The following is a 15755-nucleotide window of genomic DNA, read 5'->3' as shown; positions in this document are numbered from 1 at the left end:
GCCTTCTTGAATGGTGATTGCCATGAGGAGGTTTATGTATCTTAGCCTCGTGGTTTTTTTGAGATGGGACACGAGTCTAAATTATGCAAATTAAGAACATCTTTATATGGTCTTAAGCATGATTCTAGAGCATAGCATGAGAAGATAAATGCATACCTGGTTGCAAATGGTTTTGGCAACAGTCCAACTAAGAGTACCCTAAAGAGGAGTAGGAATTATTTTTTTCATTTTATATGTTGATGATATGTTGCTATTCACAGGCTCTAATGACCAGTAGATAACATGTGGGGGAAATCCTCTTGCTCAAAGTAGGACCAATCAATCTCCACCTACACTTGGCCTAGGAGTTCTGCAAGTCAAACAGTCTCCCAAAGAAGAAGATCACCTAATCCTCCACCAATGTGGTGTTAATGTAATAGGAATCTCACTTGCAAATTAATCTATAATTTGTAAGTCAAGCAATCTCCTAGAGAAGAAGATCACCTAATCTGCCAATGTGGCATTGGCATAGTAGGCAGCCCACTTGTAGTTAGTCTTTGACATTAAGGGAAAAGGCAAGACCCACAAGCCCAAATCTAATGGTGCCAACTTGGGAAACTCAAAGAACCACACATATGCAAAGAGACTATTTAGATGCATCTTCTTCCTTCTTTCTCTCTCTCGGTTGGCACAACTCTTGCTTTCTCTTTTCTTGCGCTTTCTTGTTCTTGCATTATGGAAGAAAAAGGAGATAGAGAGGATGGTGAGGAAGATGACATTTTTTGTGTGCCACGTTCTCTCTGTGAGTGTGTAGGCTGCTTTTCTTGGCAAAAGAGTTAATTTGCAGGTTTCATGGTGGTGAGGGGCTAAGCCCTCACAACTCCAAAATTATGTTTGTTGACTCATAACCCTAGACTCAGGTCTCTAGGCTCACTTGTGTTTACTCATGTTTGTAGGTTCGTATCCTTTTTATATGAACTAGGCTCGCAAATTTTACTTCTATAAAAAATTCCTACATCGACGTAGACTTTTATAAAATAGGTCTACAACATGGGTGGTGTGAAATTATTGGGTAATAATTATACCTTAATGTCCTAATAATTATAAAAAAATTTATGGTACAAATGATAAGAAAATCCTAAAAGGATACAAGTAGATCCTTACAAGTCTTCAAGGAAGGAATAATTGATTGGTATAATATTAGGTATACCTACCTCTAGACTCACGTATGGTTCACTCATGCCTCTAGCCCTCACATGACCTACGTGTCCAGAATCATGACTCATGTATGTGTCTAGGCTCACAACTCACGTCTCTAGGCTCACCTGTGTTGACTCACTTGTTTTGACATGTCTTTTTTCGTAGGACTAGGGCCTCCCAACCTGAGAGATGGTTTGGCCTAGTTTTTAGAGTTTTTGGTAGTTTTTTTAGGCTTGATAGGGTGTGAATTAAGGTTCCTAATCCTAGTTAATGGTGGTTATACAAGTAATTAAGTGGTTTTTGAAATTTTTGTTAATTTTGTATGCTTCTAAGCTACTAATTTCAAGAATGCATGAAAAATATGAAATGCATGAGCAAAAACTAACTATCCCAGTCTAATCCACATTTAATGCAGCTTATGCTTATGTTTTCAAAGTGGATTCTTCTCTCATAATCATAATTGCTAAGTTATATCTTGCTTCAACAAACTCTAAGCCTTGTGGGATCCAAAATCATGGCCATATAGGCATCTAAGAGTATGCCAAAATGGCTAGTGCAAACATTGTGGGATAGCAAATTAGCTACTCCTTTGCCTGGGAGGACATGTGCGGGTTCTCATCATGCATCCTATTGGATCATGCTCATATTGCCAATATATGCAATGAAGAGGAACCTATTTCCTTTGAGGAAGTACATAAAAACGATCATTGGATGTAAGCCATGAAGGATGAGTATGACTCAATCCTTCAAAATGACACTTGGTATTTGGCAGATTTGCCTCATGATCAATGACACTTGGTATTTGGAAGATTTGCATCACGGTAAAATGGCCATTGTTATACAAAAGCTTAAGCATAAATATGATGGTAGCATAGACTGCTACAAAGCAAGGCTTGTTGCAAAGGAACATGCTCAAGAGAAGGGCATAGATGATGAGGCCTTTGACGCCACATCTTGTATGACTATAATCATGTGTATTATTGTATTGGGACAGCACATCATGGTTAGGATGTACATTAGTTGGATATCAAGACTGCCTTCTTGAATGGTGATTGCCATGAGGAGGTTTATGTATCTTAGCCTCGTGGTTTTTTTGAGATGGGACACGAGTCTAAATTATGCAAATTAAGAACATCTTTATATGGTCTTAAGCATGATTCTAGAGCATAGCATGAGAAGATAAATGCATACCTGGTTGCAAATGGTTTTGGCAACAGTCCAACTAAGAGTACCCTAAAGAGGAGTAGGAATTATTTTTTTCATTTTATATGTTGATGATATGTTGCTATTCACAGGCTCTAATGACCAGTAGATAACATGTGGGGGAAATCCTCTTGCTCAAAGTAGGACCAATCAATCTCCACCTACACTTGGCCTAGGAGTTCTGCAAGTCAAACAGTCTCCCAAAGAAGAAGATCACCTAATCCTCCACCAATGTGGTGTTAATGTAATAGGAATCTCACTTGCAAATTAATCTATAATTTGTAAGTCAAGCAATCTCCTAGAGAAGAAGATCACCTAATCTGCCAATGTGGCATTGGCATAGTAGGCAGCCCACTTGTAGTTAGTCTTTGACATTAAGGGAAAAGGCAAGACCCACAAGCCCAAATCTAATGGTGCCAACTTGGGAAACTCAAAGAACCACACATATGCAAAGAGACTATTTAGATGCATCTTCTTCCTTCTTTCTCTCTCTCGGTTGGCACAACTCTTGCTTTCTCTTTTCTTGCGCTTTCTTGTTCTTGCATTATGGAAGAAAAAGGAGATAGAGAGGATGGTGAGGAAGATGACATTTTTTGTGTGCCACGTTCTCTCTGTGAGTGTGTAGGCTGCTTTTCTTGGCAAAAGAGTTAATTTGCAGGTTTCATGGTGGTGAGGGGCTAAGCCCTCACAACTCCAAAATTATGTTTGTTGACTCATAACCCTAGACTCAGGTCTCTAGGCTCACTTGTGTTTACTCATGTTTGTAGGTTCGTATCCTTTTTATATGAACTAGGCTCGCAAATTTTACTTCTATAAAAAATTCCTACATCGACGTAGACTTTTATAAAATAGGTCTACAACATGGGTGGTGTGAAATTATTGGGTAATAATTATACCTTAATGTCCTAATAATTATAAAAAAATTTATGGTACAAATGATAAGAAAATCCTAAAAGGATACAAGTAGATCCTTACAAGTCTTCAAGGAAGGAATAATTGATTGGTATAATATTAGGTATACCTACCTCTAGACTCACGTATGGTTCACTCATGCCTCTAGCCCTCACATGACCTACGTGTCCAGAATCATGACTCATGTATGTGTCTAGGCTCACAACTCACGTCTCTAGGCTCACCTGTGTTGACTCACTTGTTTTGACATGTCTTTTTTCGTAGGACTAGGGCCTCCCAACCTGAGAGATGGTTTGGCCTAGTTTTTAGAGTTTTTGGTAGTTTTTTTAGGCTTGATAGGGTGTGAATTAAGGTTCCTAATCCTAGTTAATGGTGGTTATACAAGTAATTAAGTGGTTTTTGAAATTTTTGTTAATTTTGTATGCTTCTAAGCTACTAATTTCAAGAATGCATGAAAAATATGAAATGCATGAGCAAAAACTAACTATCCCAGTCTAATCCACATTTAATGCAGCTTATGCTTATGTTTTCAAAGTGGATTCTTCTCTCATAATCATAATTGCTAAGTTATATCTTGCTTCAACAAACTCTAAGCCTTGTGGGATCCAAAATCATGGCCATATAGGCATCTAAGAGTATGCCAAAATGGCTAGTGCAAACATTGTGGGATAGCAAATTAGCTACTCCTTTGCCTGGGAGGACATGTGCGGGTTCTCATCATGCATCCTATTGGATCATGCTCATATTGCCAATATATGCAATGAAGAGGAACCTATTTCCTTTGAGGAAGTACATAAAAACGATCATTGGATGTAAGCCATGAAGGATGAGTATGACTCAATCCTTCAAAATGACACTTGGTATTTGGCAGATTTGCCTCATGATCAATGACACTTGGTATTTGGAAGATTTGCATCACGGTAAAATGGCCATTGTTATACAAAAGCTTAAGCATAAATATGATGGTAGCATAGACTGCTACAAAGCAAGGCTTGTTGCAAAGGAACATGCTCAAGAGAAGGGCATAGATGATGAGGCCTTTGACGCCACATCTTGTATGACTATAATCATGTGTATTATTGTATTGGGACAGCACATCATGGTTAGGATGTACATTAGTTGGATATCAAGACTGCCTTCTTGAATGGTGATTGCCATGAGGAGGTTTATGTATCTTAGCCTCGTGGTTTTTTTGAGATGGGACACGAGTCTAAATTATGCAAATTAAGAACATCTTTATATGGTCTTAAGCATGATTCTAGAGCATAGCATGAGAAGATAAATGCATACCTGGTTGCAAATGGTTTTGGCAACAGTCCAACTAAGAGTACCCTAAAGAGGAGTAGGAATTATTTTTTTCATTTTATATGTTGATGATATGTTGCTATTCACAGGCTCTAATGACCAGTAGATAACATGTGGGGGAAATCCTCTTGCTCAAAGTAGGACCAATCAATCTCCACCTACACTTGGCCTAGGAGTTCTGCAAGTCAAACAGTCTCCCAAAGAAGAAGATCACCTAATCCTCCACCAATGTGGTGTTAATGTAATAGGAATCTCACTTGCAAATTAATCTATAATTTGTAAGTCAAGCAATCTCCTAGAGAAGAAGATCACCTAATCTGCCAATGTGGCATTGGCATAGTAGGCAGCCCACTTGTAGTTAGTCTTTGACATTAAGGGAAAAGGCAAGACCCACAAGCCCAAATCTAATGGTGCCAACTTGGGAAACTCAAAGAACCACACATATGCAAAGAGACTATTTAGATGCATCTTCTTCCTTCTTTCTCTCTCTCGGTTGGCACAACTCTTGCTTTCTCTTTTCTTGCGCTTTCTTGTTCTTGCATTATGGAAGAAAAAGGAGATAGAGAGGATGGTGAGGAAGATGACATTTTTTGTGTGCCACGTTCTCTCTGTGAGTGTGTAGGCTGCTTTTCTTGGCAAAAGAGTTAATTTGCAGGTTTCATGGTGGTGAGGGGCTAAGCCCTCACAACTCCAAAATTATGTTTGTTGACTCATAACCCTAGACTCAGGTCTCTAGGCTCACTTGTGTTTACTCATGTTTGTAGGTTCGTATCCTTTTTATATGAACTAGGCTCGCAAATTTTACTTCTATAAAAAATTCCTACATCGACGTAGACTTTTATAAAATAGGTCTACAACATGGGTGGTGTGAAATTATTGGGTAATAATTATACCTTAATGTCCTAATAATTATAAAAAAATTTATGGTACAAATGATAAGAAAATCCTAAAAGGATACAAGTAGATCCTTACAAGTCTTCAAGGAAGGAATAATTGATTGGTATAATATTAGGTATACCTACCTCTAGACTCACGTATGGTTCACTCATGCCTCTAGCCCTCACATGACCTACGTGTCCAGAATCATGACTCATGTATGTGTCTAGGCTCACAACTCACGTCTCTAGGCTCACCTGTGTTGACTCACTTGTTTTGACATGTCTTTTTTCGTAGGACTAGGGCCTCCCAACCTGAGAGATGGTTTGGCCTAGTTTTTAGAGTTTTTGGTAGTTTTTTTAGGCTTGATAGGGTGTGAATTAAGGTTCCTAATCCTAGTTAATGGTGGTTATACAAGTAATTAAGTGGTTTTTGAAATTTTTGTTAATTTTGTATGCTTCTAAGCTACTAATTTCAAGAATGCATGAAAAATATGAAATGCATGAGCAAAAACTAACTATCCCAGTCTAATCCACATTTAATGCAGCTTATGCTTATGTTTTCAAAGTGGATTCTTCTCTCATAATCATAATTGCTAAGTTATATCTTGCTTCAACAAACTCTAAGCCTTGTGGGATCCAAAATCATGGCCATATAGGCATCTAAGAGTATGCCAAAATGGCTAGTGCAAACATTGTGGGATAGCAAATTAGCTACTCCTTTGCCTGGGAGGACATGTGCGGGTTCTCATCATGCATCCTATTGGATCATGCTCATATTGCCAATATATGCAATGAAGAGGAACCTATTTCCTTTGAGGAAGTACATAAAAACGATCATTGGATGTAAGCCATGAAGGATGAGTATGACTCAATCCTTCAAAATGACACTTGGTATTTGGCAGATTTGCCTCATGATCAATGACACTTGGTATTTGGAAGATTTGCATCACGGTAAAATGGCCATTGTTATACAAAAGCTTAAGCATAAATATGATGGTAGCATAGACTGCTACAAAGCAAGGCTTGTTGCAAAGGAACATGCTCAAGAGAAGGGCATAGATGATGAGGCCTTTGACGCCACATCTTGTATGACTATAATCATGTGTATTATTGTATTGGGACAGCACATCATGGTTAGGATGTACATTAGTTGGATATCAAGACTGCCTTCTTGAATGGTGATTGCCATGAGGAGGTTTATGTATCTTAGCCTCGTGGTTTTTTTGAGATGGGACACGAGTCTAAATTATGCAAATTAAGAACATCTTTATATGGTCTTAAGCATGATTCTAGAGCATAGTATGAGAAGATAAATGCATACCTGGTTGCAAATGGTTTTGGCAACAGTCCAACTAAGAGTACCCTAAAGAGGAGTAGGAATTATTTTTTTCATTTTATATGTTGATGATATGTTGCTATTCACAGGCTCTAATGACCAGTAGATAACATGTGGGGGAAATCCTCTTGCTCAAAGTAGGACCAATCAATCTCCACCTACACTTGGCCTAGGAGTTCTGCAAGTCAAACAGTCTCCCAAAGAAGAAGATCACCTAATCCTCCACCAATGTGGTGTTAATGTAATAGGAATCTCACTTGCAAATTAATCTATAATTTGTAAGTCAAGCAATCTCCTAGAGAAGAAGATCACCTAATCTGCCAATGTGGCATTGGCATAGTAGGCAGCCCACTTGTAGTTAGTCTTTGACATTAAGGGAAAAGGCAAGACCCACAAGCCCAAATCTAATGGTGCCAACTTGGGAAACTCAAAGAACCACACATATGCAAAGAGACTATTTAGATGCATCTTCTTCCTTCTTTCTCTCTCTCGGTTGGCACAACTCTTGCTTTCTCTTTTCTTGCGCTTTCTTGTTCTTGCATTATGGAAGAAAAAGGAGATAGAGAGGATGGTGAGGAAGATGACATTTTTTGTGTGCCACGTTCTCTCTGTGAGTGTGTAGGCTGCTTTTCTTGGCAAAAGAGTTAATTTGCAGGTTTCATGGTGGTGAGGGGCTAAGCCCTCACAACTCCAAAATTATGTTTGTTGACTCATAACCCTAGACTCAGGTCTCTAGGCTCACTTGTGTTTACTCATGTTTGTAGGTTCGTATCCTTTTTATATGAACTAGGCTCGCAAATTTTACTTCTATAAAAAATTCCTACATCGACGTAGACTTTTATAAAATAGGTCTACAACATGGGTGGTGTGAAATTATTGGGTAATAATTATACCTTAATGTCCTAATAATTATAAAAAAATTTATGGTACAAATGATAAGAAAATCCTAAAAGGATACAAGTAGATCCTTACAAGTCTTCAAGGAAGGAATAATTGATTGGTATAATATTAGGTATACCTACCTCTAGACTCACGTATGGTTCACTCATGCCTCTAGCCCTCACATGACCTACGTGTCCAGAATCATGACTCATGTATGTGTCTAGGCTCACAACTCACGTCTCTAGGCTCACCTGTGTTGACTCACTTGTTTTGACATGTCTTTTTTCGTAGGACTAGGGCCTCCCAACCTGAGAGATGGTTTGGCCTAGTTTTTAGAGTTTTTGGTAGTTTTTTTAGGCTTGATAGGGTGTGAATTAAGGTTCCTAATCCTAGTTAATGGTGGTTATACAAGTAATTAAGTGGTTTTTGAAATTTTTGTTAATTTTGTATGCTTCTAAGCTACTAATTTCAAGAATGCATGAAAAATATGAAATGCATGAGCAAAAACTAACTATCCCAGTCTAATCCACATTTAATGCAGCTTATGCTTATGTTTTCAAAGTGGATTCTTCTCTCATAATCATAATTGCTAAGTTATATCTTGCTTCAACAAACTCTAAGCCTTGTGGGATCCAAAATCATGGCCATATAGGCATCTAAGAGTATGCCAAAATGGCTAGTGCAAACATTGTGGGATAGCAAATTAGCTACTCCTTTGCCTGGGAGGACATGTGCGGGTTCTCATCATGCATCCTATTGGATCATGCTCATATTGCCAATATATGCAATGAAGAGGAACCTATTTCCTTTGAGGAAGTACATAAAAACGATCATTGGATGTAAGCCATGAAGGATGAGTATGACTCAATCCTTCAAAATGACACTTGGTATTTGGCAGATTTGCCTCATGATCAATGACACTTGGTATTTGGAAGATTTGCATCACGGTAAAATGGCCATTGTTATACAAAAGCTTAAGCATAAATATGATGGTAGCATAGACTGCTACAAAGCAAGGCTTGTTGCAAAGGAACATGCTCAAGAGAAGGGCATAGATGATGAGGCCTTTGACGCCACATCTTGTATGACTATAATCATGTGTATTATTGTATTGGGACAGCACATCATGGTTAGGATGTACATTAGTTGGATATCAAGACTGCCTTCTTGAATGGTGATTGCCATGAGGAGGTTTATGTATCTTAGCCTCGTGGTTTTTTTGAGATGGGACACGAGTCTAAATTATGCAAATTAAGAACATCTTTATATGGTCTTAAGCATGATTCTAGAGCATAGTATGAGAAGATAAATGCATACCTGGTTGCAAATGGTTTTGGCAACAGTCCAACTAAGAGTACCCTAAAGAGGAGTAGGAATTATTTTTTTCATTTTATATGTTGATGATATGTTGCTATTCACAGGCTCTAATGACCAGTAGATAACATGTGGGGGAAATCCTCTTGCTCAAAGTAGGACCAATCAATCTCCACCTACACTTGGCCTAGGAGTTCTGCAAGTCAAACAGTCTCCCAAAGAAGAAGATCACCTAATCCTCCACCAATGTGGTGTTAATGTAATAGGAATCTCACTTGCAAATTAATCTATAATTTGTAAGTCAAGCAATCTCCTAGAGAAGAAGATCACCTAATCTGCCAATGTGGCATTGGCATAGTAGGCAGCCCACTTGTAGTTAGTCTTTGACATTAAGGGAAAAGGCAAGACCCACAAGCCCAAATCTAATGGTGCCAACTTGGGAAACTCAAAGAACCACACATATGCAAAGAGACTATTTAGATGCATCTTCTTCCTTCTTTCTCTCTCTCGGTTGGCACAACTCTTGCTTTCTCTTTTCTTGCGCTTTCTTGTTCTTGCATTATGGAAGAAAAAGGAGATAGAGAGGATGGTGAGGAAGATGACATTTTTTGTGTGCCACGTTCTCTCTGTGAGTGTGTAGGCTGCTTTTCTTGGCAAAAGAGTTAATTTGCAGGTTTCATGGTGGTGAGGGGCTAAGCCCTCACAACTCCAAAATTATGTTTGTTGACTCATAACCCTAGACTCAGGTCTCTAGGCTCACTTGTGTTTACTCATGTTTGTAGGTTCGTATCCTTTTTATATGAACTAGGCTCGCAAATTTTACTTCTATAAAAAATTCCTACATCGACGTAGACTTTTATAAAATAGGTCTACAACATGGGTGGTGTGAAATTATTGGGTAATAATTATACCTTAATGTCCTAATAATTATAAAAAAATTTATGGTACAAATGATAAGAAAATCCTAAAAGGATACAAGTAGATCCTTACAAGTCTTCAAGGAAGGAATAATTGATTGGTATAATATTAGGTATACCTACCTCTAGACTCACGTATGGTTCACTCATGCCTCTAGCCCTCACATGACCTACGTGTCCAGAATCATGACTCATGTATGTGTCTAGGCTCACAACTCACGTCTCTAGGCTCACCTGTGTTGACTCACTTGTTTTGACATGTCTTTTTTCGTAGGACTAGGGCCTCCCAACCTGAGAGATGGTTTGGCCTAGTTTTTAGAGTTTTTGGTAGTTTTTTTAGGCTTGATAGGGTGTGAATTAAGGTTCCTAATCCTAGTTAATGGTGGTTATACAAGTAATTAAGTGGTTTTTGAAATTTTTGTTAATTTTGTATGCTTCTAAGCTACTAATTTCAAGAATGCATGAAAAATATGAAATGCATGAGCAAAAACTAACTATCCCAGTCTAATCCACATTTAATGCAGCTTATGCTTATGTTTTCAAAGTGGATTCTTCTCTCATAATCATAATTGCTAAGTTATATCTTGCTTCAACAAACTCTAAGCCTTGTGGGATCCAAAATCATGGCCATATAGGCATCTAAGAGTATGCCAAAATGGCTAGTGCAAACATTGTGGGATAGCAAATTAGCTACTCCTTTGCCTGGGAGGACATGTGCGGGTTCTCATCATGCATCCTATTGGATCATGCTCATATTGCCAATATATGCAATGAAGAGGAACCTATTTCCTTTGAGGAAGTACATAAAAACGATCATTGGATGTAAGCCATGAAGGATGAGTATGACTCAATCCTTCAAAATGACACTTGGTATTTGGCAGATTTGCCTCATGATCAATGACACTTGGTATTTGGAAGATTTGCATCACGGTAAAATGGCCATTGTTATACAAAAGCTTAAGCATAAATATGATGGTAGCATAGACTGCTACAAAGCAAGGCTTGTTGCAAAGGAACATGCTCAAGAGAAGGGCATAGATGATGAGGCCTTTGACGCCACATCTTGTATGACTATAATCATGTGTATTATTGTATTGGGACAGCACATCATGGTTAGGATGTACATTAGTTGGATATCAAGACTGCCTTCTTGAATGGTGATTGCCATGAGGAGGTTTATGTATCTTAGCCTCGTGGTTTTTTTGAGATGGGACACGAGTCTAAATTATGCAAATTAAGAACATCTTTATATGGTCTTAAGCATGATTCTAGAGCATAGCATGAGAAGATAAATGCATACCTGGTTGCAAATGGTTTTGGCAACAGTCCAACTAAGAGTACCCTAAAGAGGAGTAGGAATTATTTTTTTCATTTTATATGTTGATGATATGTTGCTATTCACAGGCTCTAATGACCAGTAGATAACATGTGGGGGAAATCCTCTTGCTCAAAGTAGGACCAATCAATCTCCACCTACACTTGGCCTAGGAGTTCTGCAAGTCAAACAGTCTCCCAAAGAAGAAGATCACCTAATCCTCCACCAATGTGGTGTTAATGTAATAGGAATCTCACTTGCAAATTAATCTATAATTTGTAAGTCAAGCAATCTCCTAGAGAAGAAGATCACCTAATCTGCCAATGTGGCATTGGCATAGTAGGCAGCCCACTTGTAGTTAGTCTTTGACATTAAGGGAAAAGGCAAGACCCACAAGCCCAAATCTAATGGTGCCAACTTGGGAAACTCAAAGAACCACACATATGCAAAGAGACTATTTAGATGCATCTTCTTCCTTCTTTCTCTCTCTCGGTTGGCACAACTCTTGCTTTCTCTTTTCTTGCGCTTTCTTGTTCTTGCATTATGGAAGAAAAAGGAGATAGAGAGGATGGTGAGGAAGATGACATTTTTTGTGTGCCACGTTCTCTCTGTGAGTGTGTAGGCTGCTTTTCTTGGCAAAAGAGTTAATTTGCAGGTTTCATGGTGGTGAGGGGCTAAGCCCTCACAACTCCAAAATTATGTTTGTTGACTCATAACCCTAGACTCAGGTCTCTAGGCTCACTTGTGTTTACTCATGTTTGTAGGTTCGTATCCTTTTTATATGAACTAGGCTCGCAAATTTTACTTCTATAAAAAATTCCTACATCGACGTAGACTTTTATAAAATAGGTCTACAACATGGGTGGTGTGAAATTATTGGGTAATAATTATACCTTAATGTCCTAATAATTATAAAAAAATTTATGGTACAAATGATAAGAAAATCCTAAAAGGATACAAGTAGATCCTTACAAGTCTTCAAGGAAGGAATAATTGATTGGTATAATATTAGGTATACCTACCTCTAGACTCACGTATGGTTCACTCATGCCTCTAGCCCTCACATGACCTACGTGTCCAGAATCATGACTCATGTATGTGTCTAGGCTCACAACTCACGTCTCTAGGCTCACCTGTGTTGACTCACTTGTTTTGACATGTCTTTTTTCGTAGGACTAGGGCCTCCCAACCTGAGAGATGGTTTGGCCTAGTTTTTAGAGTTTTTGGTAGTTTTTTTAGGCTTGATAGGGTGTGAATTAAGGTTCCTAATCCTAGTTAATGGTGGTTATACAAGTAATTAAGTGGTTTTTGAAATTTTTGTTAATTTTGTATGCTTCTAAGCTACTAATTTCAAGAATGCATGAAAAATATGAAATGCATGAGCAAAAACTAACTATCCCAGTCTAATCCACATTTAATGCAGCTTATGCTTATGTTTTCAAAGTGGATTCTTCTCTCATAATCATAATTGCTAAGTTATATCTTGCTTCAACAAACTCTAAGCCTTGTGGGATCCAAAATCATGGCCATATAGGCATCTAAGAGTATGCCAAAATGGCTAGTGCAAACATTGTGGGATAGCAAATTAGCTACTCCTTTGCCTGGGAGGACATGTGCGGGTTCTCATCATGCATCCTATTGGATCATGCTCATATTGCCAATATATGCAATGAAGAGGAACCTATTTCCTTTGAGGAAGTACATAAAAACGATCATTGGATGTAAGCCATGAAGGATGAGTATGACTCAATCCTTCAAAATGACACTTGGTATTTGGCAGATTTGCCTCATGATCAATGACACTTGGTATTTGGAAGATTTGCATCACGGTAAAATGGCCATTGTTATACAAAAGCTTAAGCATAAATATGATGGTAGCATAGACTGCTACAAAGCAAGGCTTGTTGCAAAGGAACATGCTCAAGAGAAGGGCATAGATGATGAGGCCTTTGACGCCACATCTTGTATGACTATAATCATGTGTATTATTGTATTGGGACAGCACATCATGGTTAGGATGTACATTAGTTGGATATCAAGACTGCCTTCTTGAATGGTGATTGCCATGAGGAGGTTTATGTATCTTAGCCTCGTGGTTTTTTTGAGATGGGACACGAGTCTAAATTATGCAAATTAAGAACATCTTTATATGGTCTTAAGCATGATTCTAGAGCGTAGTATGAGAAGATAAATGCATACCTGGTTGCAAATGGTTTTGGCAACAGTCCAACTAAGAGTACCCTAAAGAGGAGTAGGAATTATTTTTTTCATTTTATATGTTGATGATATGTTGCTATTCACAGGCTCTAATGACCAGTAGATAACATGTGGGGGAAATCCTCTTGCTCAAAGTAGGACCAATCAATCTCCACCTACACTTGGCCTAGGAGTTCTGCAAGTCAAACAGTCTCCCAAAGAAGAAGATCACCTAATCCTCCAATGTGGTGTTAATGTAATAGGAATCTCACTTGCAAATTAATCTATAATTTGTAAGTCAAGCAATCTCCCAGAGAAGAAGATCACCTAATCCGCCAATGTGGTGGCATTAGCATAGTAGGCATCCCACTTGTAGTTAGTCTTTGACATTAAGGGAAAAGGCAAGACCCACAAGCCCAAATCTAATGGTGCCAACTTGGGAAACTCAAAGAACCACACATATGCAAAGAGACTATTTAGATGCATCTTCTTCCTTCTTTCTCTCTCTCGGTTGGCACAACTCTTGCTTTCTCTTTTCTTGCGCTTTCTTGTTCTTGCATTATGGAAGAAAAAGGAGATAGAGAGGATGGTGAGGAAGATGACATTTTTTGTGTGCCACGTTCTCTCTGTGAGTGTGTAGGCTGCTTTTCTTGGCAAAAGAGTTAATTTGCAGGTTTCATGGTGGTGAGGGGCTAAGCCCTAAGCACATATTTTGTTGCCATGTTCTTGGGTTGTGTGTGCAATTTCAAAAGGTGCAAAGTTCGAGACGGATTCGAGGTGGACATTTTGAGCATGCTTCTAGAAAATATGCTTGCAAGTTGTAAAAAACCATTCAATGATAAGGCTAGCCTTGTAAAGACAAGACGTGCTTTGAGGGGTTTGTTGTAGGTTGGTTATACATAGTGTGGAGACAAGCTAGGTGTGACACGTGAGAAGGTGGAAGAGGCAAGTGGCAGCTCTCCATAGGCTGGGATTCGTATCGCTGGCTGCCGACCTGAAATAATAATGGAGTGCTGCGCTGGCGCTGGCTCATCGTATGGTACAACTACAACTTCTTCCTAAGGCTAGTTACGTACGTAGTACTTCTCTCACGACAATTATGAAATAAACGATTGATCGTCTTTTCACACGGCCCAAGTGGTCGGAGCTTTGTTGTGTAGCGCATCAGCGGTCCGGCAGGCTGTGGGATCCCCACGGATGATGCCTATTCACATGGGCCAATGGCATGTGCGTGTGCGCTACGTGTACTGGTCCATAGGATTACAAGAGAATGAGGTCTATGCTGTATGTGAGACTCTCTGAGAGAGAGACACACACAGAGACTTAATCCGTATTACATTAATCATCAATATCATATCATTAAAATAACGCTCCGGTTTTGATATAATTAATAGAGATTAATTAGAGTGCCTGATCATGGCTAGTTCTAGTGATGACCAAGTGCCTGTTTCTGATCAGCCGGAGCTCGACCGAAAGGCTTCTAGGCTTTTGAAGTCTGCTGAGAGAGCTTCCGAGGCTGCCAAGCGTGCCTATGCTGTCGGGATGCAGAGCGCACAAACCCGTGTGAAGCAGGTGAGCGAGGTGGTCCTTGAGAATGCCTACCGTGCTGCCGACTCTTCAAAGGTCTTCCTCTCCAATGTGGCTATGAAGGCTGGACACTACGCAGACACGGCCTACAAGAAGGCCTCTACCGTCAAAGGCAATGTCTCAAGAGCCATCCAAATCCAACCTAGAGACGGAGAGGTAATCCTGCTGCTTGCCATTCTGCAGTATCAGAGGATTGCTCCATAAATTGCGTCATCATCAATTAGTGTAGGGGGTTTTCCTCTATCGATAATGGTATGTGCAGGGGGAGTGATGATTGAACTATTAATTTTGCAGAGGGAGTCATTAGGTTTTCCTCTGTCCATAATGGTATGGTGCAGCACGCTTTGTGGGAGAAAGAAGGCGAGTGGGGTTTCTGATCGCGAGATGGCACCGGAGGCTGAAGAGGAGCTTTCTGCGGAGTTTTTGGCGAGCACTGCAGACGAGTATACTGCCGCTCTGGAGGAGGCCGCAGACAAGCTCGAAGAGGCCATGGCCGACAGAGAGAAGAAGCTGAACGCGGTCGACAGTCCTCGTCGCTATATCACACGGTGCTTTTAATAAGCGCCTCAGGTGGGATCGATGGCTGAGAAGAGCGCGCGGTTCTCGGCCATCCGATCCCACGCGATCTAAAAGTAAACTAGGACGCGCAATCGACGGCTGCCACGATCGCGCGATTCCTGGCCGTCGATCTAAATTTTTTGAAAACTAAACTAGGATCATCGCAGCGCGAA

The 15755-nt window shown here is 39.5% G+C and overlaps 1 protein-coding gene across 1 annotated transcript; it reads left to right on the top strand.

The window, feature by feature from the left end:
* The first annotated feature begins 14721 nt into the window (after nt 1-14721).
* On the top strand, nt 14722-15725 carry LOC147630862 (uncharacterized). Its single transcript, XM_086809230.1, has 2 exons — nt 14722-15180; nt 15319-15725. Exons 1-2 carry the CDS (start codon nt 14854-14856, stop codon nt 15580-15582), a joined length of 591 nt encoding a protein of 196 aa, XP_086665356.1. The 5' UTR covers nt 14722-14853; the 3' UTR covers nt 15583-15725.
* The last annotated feature ends 30 nt before the right edge of the window (nt 15726-15755 follow it).

This window comes from Cibotium barometz, chromosome 15, assembly GCF_041138505.1.
Source record: "Cibotium barometz isolate CiBa-2024 chromosome 15, ASM4113850v1, whole genome shotgun sequence".
Lineage (NCBI taxonomy): Eukaryota > Viridiplantae > Streptophyta > Polypodiopsida > Cyatheales > Cibotiaceae > Cibotium > Cibotium barometz.
Note: the sequence above shows the minus strand (reverse complement) of the source record. Positions and strands in the feature narration are given on the sequence as shown.